Source organism: Topomyia yanbarensis, chromosome 3 (assembly GCF_030247195.1).
Source record: "Topomyia yanbarensis strain Yona2022 chromosome 3, ASM3024719v1, whole genome shotgun sequence".
NCBI classification, from domain to species: domain Eukaryota; kingdom Metazoa; phylum Arthropoda; class Insecta; order Diptera; family Culicidae; genus Topomyia; species Topomyia yanbarensis.
Genome location: NC_080672.1, coordinates 333,998,814 through 334,007,314, shown reverse-complemented (window position 1 = coordinate 334,007,314; position 8,501 = coordinate 333,998,814). Strand labels below are relative to the sequence as shown.

Genomic DNA, 8,501 nt, shown 5'->3' with positions numbered 1-8,501 from the left:
ACGCCACCTGCTGCTCTCTTTCCGTTTGTTCTAGGTCGGTGTATTGTCTGGAATCCCTTGATGTTGCACTCATTTGGAGATGTGCACATTGTTTCCTGGAGGCAGATGATTAGGGGTTGCCTTTCTGCTATGAGTAGTTGGAGCTCTGGTCTTCCTGTACGTAGTCCTTGGATGTTCCAAGAGATGATGGATGGTTGGTTATCTGACATTCGACGTGTAGATGATTTCGTTGTGTTAGTCATTTTGATTAGCTTTAACATTTTTGGGCTCAAATCTCCATGTCACTTTCTCTCTCGGCTTCCGATGCGCAAGTTGTTGCTTCTGGCGGCTGCTTTTTTTTAGGTCTTCCTGGTTTTCTTTTTGGTCGAACGTTGTTGGATTTTTCGTCACTACTGATGTAAATTTCGTTGCTTTTCTTAATTCGTTTTGGTTGTGGGGTGGGTGAATTTGGGTTTTTTATGCCGGTATCGTTGGTCTCGTGAGTTGGTGAGCGTTGCTGTTTACTGGTGCTTGGTCTGATGATAGTGTCTTCTTTTGAAGTTTGGGTTGGATTATTTGTTTGCGTTGGTTTCTGATCTACTATCTGAATTGGGCGGGAGCTCGGTACACCACACGAGCATTTGCAGTTGCAAGTTCGTACGTTGATCCCGACTCTCTCTGCGTAGCTTGCATTTTGTCCTGTCGCCTGATCCACAATTTTCTTAGCTTCCCAGTGTGACAATCCACGATCAATTTTTACTCGTACGACTTCGTTTTCCTTTATCCAGACGGGACAATTGACACTTATAGTTGAATGGGCTTGTTCACAGTTCGCGCATTTTGAAGGTCGGTCACATTTGTCTGCGTGGTGTTTTTCGCTGCAGTTTGCGCAAATTCTTTCCTGTTTACAGTGTTTACCGAGATGCCCAAATTGAAGACACTGGAAGCATCTTAACGGGCGTGGGTAGTATGGACGTGCTGCTACTTTGCGGAACCCAACTTTCACTTCTGAGGGCATCTTTGCTGATCCGATAGTCAGTATAAATGTTGCGGTTTTGACTAGCTTTCCATCTTGTTTTCTCATGATTCGATCCACTTTCGTGACAGTTTGATCTCGCATCTCTTCCAGAATTTCACCATCTTCCACATAAAAAAGGTCTTGACAAGTTATCACAACTCTGCAGGTATTTAGAGACACGTGTTCGGTAACTTCTACGTTTATTTCGCTGGTCATATTCTTCAGTTGTTTGAGGCTGTTCGCTTGTTTTTCCGTCTTCGTTTGCACTAATATTTGCCCATCTCGGATTCTTTTGACATTGGATACGTCACCACAGCAGTTTCTGATGACTTTGTCGATCAGGAAAGGTGAGACTTTCTCCAACGATTGTCCTTCATCCGTGCGCCTAATGACGAGAAAGCGTCCATCTTGTCGTTGAGGTATCTGCCCTAACGCAGGGAAACCACTCCCGCCTAGTGCAGGGACTCCGCCACTGCCGCCATGTGGCGGCATGGCTATTCCGCAATTACGCTATTAGGTTATGTATTGTTTGCCTTTCACTTGTGAACGAATACCACTACTTGCCTATTGTTCTTTGTTCTTTGTGATGCACCAACTTCGGTGCGGTTTTTTAAATTGTACGTTGTATGCACAAAATAAATTTTTTAATTTCACCTTCAATTTCACAGAATTCACTATATCCTTCAATGCACTTTTCCGTAGTTTAACGAATTCTAACACGTGTGAGTTTTTCCGCTGGTTTTACGCTTTGGAACGATACGAATAAACCGAATGAACTTGGCAGTTAAAAACCGCGTGTGCCTCTCTCCGTATCACGAACTCGACTGACAAAAATTTTAAAATATACGAGAATTTTAAAATTCACGAAAATTTGTAAAATTCGCGAAATTTTGTAAAATTTACGAAAATTTGTTAAATTTACGAAAATTTGTAAAATTTACGAAAATTTGTAAAATTAACAAAAATTTGTAAAATTTACCAAAATTTGAAAAATTTACGAAAATTTGTAAAATTAACGAAAATTTGTAAATTTTACGAAAATTTGTAAAATTTTCGAAAATTTGTAAAATTTACGAAAATTTGTAAAATTTAAAATTTACGAGAATTTTAAAATTCACAAAAATTTGTAAAATTCACGAAATTTTGTAAAATTTCCAAAAATTTGTAAAATTTACCAAAATTTACGAAAATTTGTAAAATTACCGAAAATTTGTAAATTTTACGAAAATTTGTAAAATTTTCGAAAATTTGTAAAATTTACGAAAATTTGTAAAATTCACGAAAATTTGTAAAATTTATGTAAATTTCACGAAATTTTGCAAATTTTACGAAATTTTACTAATTTTACGAAATTTTGCAAATTTTAAGTAATTTTGCAAATTTTAAAAAAATCTTGCAAATTTTACGAAATTTTGCAAATTTTACAAAATTTTGTGAATTTTACGAAATTTTGTGAATTTTGCGAAATTTCGTAAATTTTACAAAATTTTGTAAATTTTACGAAATTTTGTAAATTTTACGAAATTTTACGAAATTTTACGAAATTTTACGAAATTTTACTAATTTTACGAAATATTGCGAATTTTAAGTGATTTTGCAAATTTTAAAAAAATCTTGCAAATTTTACGATATTTTGCAAATTTTACGAAATTTTGCAAATTTCACAAAATTTTGTGAATTTTACGAAATTTTGTAAATTTTACGAAATTTTGCAAATTTTACGAAATTTTGTAAATTTTACGAAATGTTGTAAATTTTACGAAATTTTGTAAATTTTACGAAATTTTGCAAATTTTACGAAATTTTGCAAATTTTACGAAATTTTGCAAATTTTACGAAATTTTGCTATTAGCCATTACAAATTTTTTTCGAAGTTTTTATCTCCCTCCCCTTCATTAACGGCTCGAAAAATCGAGGGGCAAAAAAAAAGATTTCTCAGTGTAAAAAGTTTTCTCAGTGTTCATATATATATTCTTGTGCTGACGTATGGTTACCAATTTATTTATATTTATTTTGTCCAGACTCTTGCTAGAGGAGCACTACTGTGTGAAACGAACAGCGGTTCCTGTCATTCACTCATCGCTACACTGTGACTGGCAACAATGACTGTTTTTATTTTCCATCGTACAGCGCACGTCTAATTGCGTAAATTTATAAATTTTTTCGGAAATTTCAACTTCTAGCAGAGAAAATCGTATTGATTTTAATCAATATGGATACGGTAAGTAAAAATTACTCTCTACATTAATGTTTACTAACGCTTACACCTCTTTTACAGAACACGAATACCACAGTTCCGATTGCTCTCAGAATTGAACGTGAAGGTAAGCTGATTCAACAATCTGTGATCGGAGTTGAGCTACACGAATTGTTATTCGATTTAATCCAGCGGGAAATCGATTTACCCCATGGGGCAGAGCAAATAGAAATTGTATATGCTGGAGCACAATCGTTCCAACTTAAAGAACTGTATAAAATTTCAGCCACGAATAGAATATCTGATTCTATCACAGCAATTGGTGCTTGCACAAAAGTATTGTGCATCCTGAAGTCAGATATTCCTAAACGACGAACCAGCACAAATGTTTTTGATAAAATGATGAACTGTGCCGCGGTTTTAAAACTGCCGGATAAACGGCCGGAGCAAGACGGTCGAACGGCGATTTATAATCGCCTCGTTGTTTATTTGGAGCAGAACAAAGTGGGTTTTCGCATATATCAGAAATCAGATATGGAACTATTCATGACAACAGTCGTCACGACATTATGGCAATTAGATGGCCATTGGCATAAATTTTCTGTTGCGTCGAGTGTATCGAAACCTCCGGAAACGCTACACTTTATTCCGCCTAATCAAGAGACGTACCGTGTTCTACACCATGGAACTCACAAAAAAAGACCATCCCGCAAATCAAACTGGATGAGCTAGTCTTTAATCACGAAAGATTAGAACAACTAATGACGAAGCGTTTTCTGCAGTCACACAGCTGGAAAGTCGTGTTTGATGATGTTTTGCAACTTAAGAAAGCAATTTCGGACTACATTCGACACATTACCAGAGCGATTGACAGCAAGGCTACTGCTCAAGTAATTGTCCCAGAAACTCGAGAAAATCGTGTTTTGAAGATCATTCCTCCATGCGGGAAGCGAGACGAGCTAGCGAGGTTCCGGTATAAATGTCTAGAGCAACACCTGTCTGAACTTCCGGAGTATTCGGAAATAAATATTGTGTTTTTCGCCCCAACCGAGCGTAGGTTGAAGCATAAGTTCATTGCTGGACTATGTTTAAGTTTTCCTGTACAGCTCTACAGGTCATTCAAACCGAACGGAACATTTATTTGGAAAGTGTCGAAAGAAGAGAATTCAATCGCTTCGGCAATCGTAATTAGCAGAATAGAATTGAACCTCGAATCACGTCTGAAGCAGGATAAAATCAAGCGGATTTCCGAAGTGTATAGTGGAACAACTAAATGGACCACTAGAAAAGTTCAAGAATTTGTCTCTGCAGTAGAAGGTAAATTAAAGTACATATTTATGTCACATAAACCAACCTACTTAACCAATTTCTGTTGCAGATGACGACAGTGAGCTGGACAATTCACTGCAAGCAGGATACAAGCTACTACTGGAAGAAGGTTATGAAATACCCGAGGTATTAGAGCTGGAATGCGAAGCGAAAGCTTCATCAGGAGGAAAATTCGCGAACTTCTGGAAAACAGCCGAAAAGGTTTTAGCTGCCAACGATTATACTATCGCCGAGGAACGTCGCCATGGAGAAATAACATGGATATCACCTCTCTGTGTGTCACTCCAAGATTTGATGCAGAAGTGTGAAGATGAGATGCAGAAAATGTTCCCGAATTCTGATCACAATTTCGTACCATCGTATGAGTATTTTCGGTTACAGTTTGTTCCACGTAACAGCAACTCTGAAGTTGCGAAGCGGTACTATGGTCGTTTCAACGTTAAATTCGGGTTACAAAAACGAACACTTCACAAAGCTCATGTCGATCAGCATTTCGGAGCAAAGCACTTTCAATATCTGAAAATGATGGCAGGTTTGTTAAAAGTTTTCAGATTCTTACGAGATTTACAACGAAACACTCTTTGCAGGCATGTTTTCGGATAGCGCGTTGATATTTTTTCTTGATGATAAAGCTTCTATTCCCGTGGGGTTTGTAGGAGCACCTGTTAGTGCTACACGCCGTCAAAGGCAAGTGTTGATGGCTGGTTTAGACGAAAAAGGTTTAAACGCAATGGATCACGATAATATACCGCAGCACATCGTGCCATCCGTAACTATCAAACTTGTTCCGCCTAGAGAGCTCACCGATTCGTGGTATCACGGACAGCCTACGATAATATTGAAGGATGCTATTTTTGAACCATCCACTGCTTTCCGTCATGCGGCGGAAATTGTTAAAAATCTTGTTCTTGCCGACTATTCGAAGCCGATGATGTTTTTTGGAACGGATGGAGGTCCAGATCATAATGTGACGTCAATTCAAGTCATTTTAAGCTACATGTCATTATTTTTTGAACTTGATCTTGATTTTTTGGCTGCTGTACGAACACCATCAAATTTTTCAGTTATAAACCCAGCTGAACGGTTTATGAGCATTGCTAACATTGCATTAGTTGGAGTTTCATTGGCTAGGAATCACCTCGGAAGTAACGAAAAAAAAGTGCGCTCTTTTATGAGTAAGAAACAGTGGAGGGATGCACAGCAGAGGCATCCGGAAGTTGATTTTCGTCAACTAGCTCTTGACGGAACGAAGGATGCAAGAATGCTGTTAACCGAACGGTTCCAAAGGTTAACATATAAAGGCGAAAAAGTGTTGATTGGACAACCTGCTTCCTCAGTCGAGATCGATGAACTGAAACAGTTGATTAATAATCGGTGGTCAGAGCTTGATTTTTCCAAACATCTACTCAAGGCTAACGTGATGAGCATTCCGGAGATGAAAGATTTTGTAGCCAAACACGTACGCTGTACAAAATATACTATCCAAATTAAAAAAAGGCAAAGATGCAGCGTGCCGGTACCATCAGAGCATCAAATTACCTTCAGAGGTTTTCGATAACATAAATTGGCTACCGAGTCCCGAGCTTGTAGGTGAACAATTTTTAAACTTTACCGATGTTTTTGGGCGGGAACCCACAGATGAAGACGTTCCGAGTGCCAGTACAGCAACATCAACTTACACTAATAATCTTCCGAAAGCTCCATTCCCTTTGGCCCACACCCGAGCACGATTAATTGTCCGATGTACTGAGTGTGAATTTCCGCGAATGTTGTACACGAGATATGCCATTGAAAAAAAGCAGATGTTGTTTGTCTGTGGTGCAGATATTAACGAGTTTCCCGAACTTTATTAGAGTACAAAAATAACGTGTTTTGACCCCATTTGTTTGCATTATTATCAGGCTGGACCTACACTTCCTGGCTACTTTGCACAATGTGCGAAGTGTCTTAGTAGAAGCGTTACACCTGCAGCAAATCGAATTGTACTCTGCGATCAATGCAGATTCCAGACTCCAAAACCCGCAAACATTTATCAAAAACAACCGAGAGGAAGACCAAACAAAAAGAAATTAAATTAGATTGTAATAACCTGATCCTTGAATAAACATACTTTCTTTAAATATATGTAATTTTTTTTGCGCCCCCCCCCCTTGATTATTTACAAGGATAGAGACAAAAACATCGGAAATAATTTGTAATGGCCTAATTTTACGAAATTCTGCAAATTTTACAAAATTTTGCAAATTTTACAAAATTTTGCATATATTACAAAATTTTGCAAATTTTACGAAATTTTGTAAATTTTACGAAATTTTGTAAATTTACGAAATTTTGTAATTTTCACGAAATATTGTAAATTTTACGAAATTTTGTAAATTTAACGAAATTTTGTAAATTTTACGAAATTTTGTACATTTTACAATATTTTGTAAATTTCACGAAATTTTGTAAATTTTACGATATTTTGTAAATTTTACGAAATTTTGTAAATTTTACAAAATTTTGTAAATTTTACGAAATTTTGTAAATTTTACGAACATACTTTCTTTAAATATATGTAATTTTTTTTTGCGCCCCCCCCCTTGATTATTTACAAGGATAGAGACAAAAACATCGGAAATAATTTGTAATGGCCTAATTTTACGAAATTCTGCAAATTTTACAAAATTTTGCAAATTTTACAAAGTTTTGCATATATTACAAAATTTTGCAAATTTTACGAAATTTTGTAAATTTTACGAAATTTTGCAAATTTTACGAAATTTTGCTAATTTTACGAAATTCTGCAAATTTTACAAAATTTTGCAAATTTTACAAAATTTTGCAAAATTTACGAAATTTTGCAAATTTTACGAAATTTTGCAAATTTTACGAAATTTTGTAAATTTTACGAAATGTAATTTTACGAAATTTTGTAAATTTAACGAAATTTTGTAAATTTTACGAAATTTTATTTTTGCAAAATTTTTACGAAATTTTGCAAATTTTGCGAAATTTTGCAAATTTTTCAAAATTTAGCAATTTTTTTACGAAATTTTGTAAATTTTACGAAATTTTGTAAATTTAACGAAATATTGTAAATTAAACGAAATTTTGTAAATTTTACGAAATTTTGTAAATTTTACGAAATTTTGTACATTTTACAATATTTTGTAAATTTCACGAAATTTTGTAAATTTTACGATATTTTGTAAATTTTACGAAATTTTGTAAATTTTACAAAATTTTGTAAATTTTACGAAATTTTGTAAATTTTACGAAATTTTGTAAATTTTACGAAATTTTGTAAATTTTACGATATTTTGTAAATTTCACGAAATTTTGTAAATTTTACGAAATTTTGTAAATTTTACAAAATTTTGTAAATTTTACGAAATTTTGTAAATTTTACAAAATTTTGTAAATTTTACGAAATTTTGTAAATTTTACGAAATTTTGTAAATTTCACGAAATTTTACTAAATTTTGTAAATTTCACGAAATTTTGTAAATTTAACGAAATTTTGTAAATTTTACGAAATTTTGTAAATTTCACGAAATTTTGTAAATTTCACGAAATTTTGTAAATTTTACGAAATTTTGTAAATTATACAAAATTTTGTAAATTTTACGAAATTTTGTAAATTTTACGAAATTTTGTAAATTTTACAAAATTTCGTAAATTTTACGAAATTTCGTAAATTTTGCGAAATTTTGTAAATTTCACAAAATTTTGCTAATTTTACGAAATTTTGCAAATTTTACGAAATTTTGTAAATTTTACGAAATTTTGCAAATTTTACGAAATTTTACGAAATTTTGCAAATTTTACAAAATTTTGCAAATTTTACGAAATTTTGCAAATTTTACGAAATTTTGCAAATTTTACGAAATTTCGCAATTTTTACGAAATTTTGTAAATTTTACGCAATTTTGCAAATTTTACGAAATTTTGCATATTTTACAAAATTTTGCAAATTTTAGGAAATTTTGTACATTT

At 33.9% G+C, this 8,501-nt stretch overlaps 1 protein-coding gene across 1 annotated transcript; it reads right to left on the bottom strand.

The window, feature by feature from the left end:
* Positions 1–268: 268 nt before the first annotated feature.
* On the bottom strand, positions 269–1,489 carry LOC131688119 (uncharacterized). Its single transcript, XM_058972269.1, has one exon. The coding sequence runs from the start codon at positions 1,487–1,489 to the stop codon at positions 269–271; it is 1,221 nt and encodes a 406-aa protein (XP_058828252.1).
* Between the last annotated feature and the right edge of the window lie 7,012 nt (positions 1,490–8,501).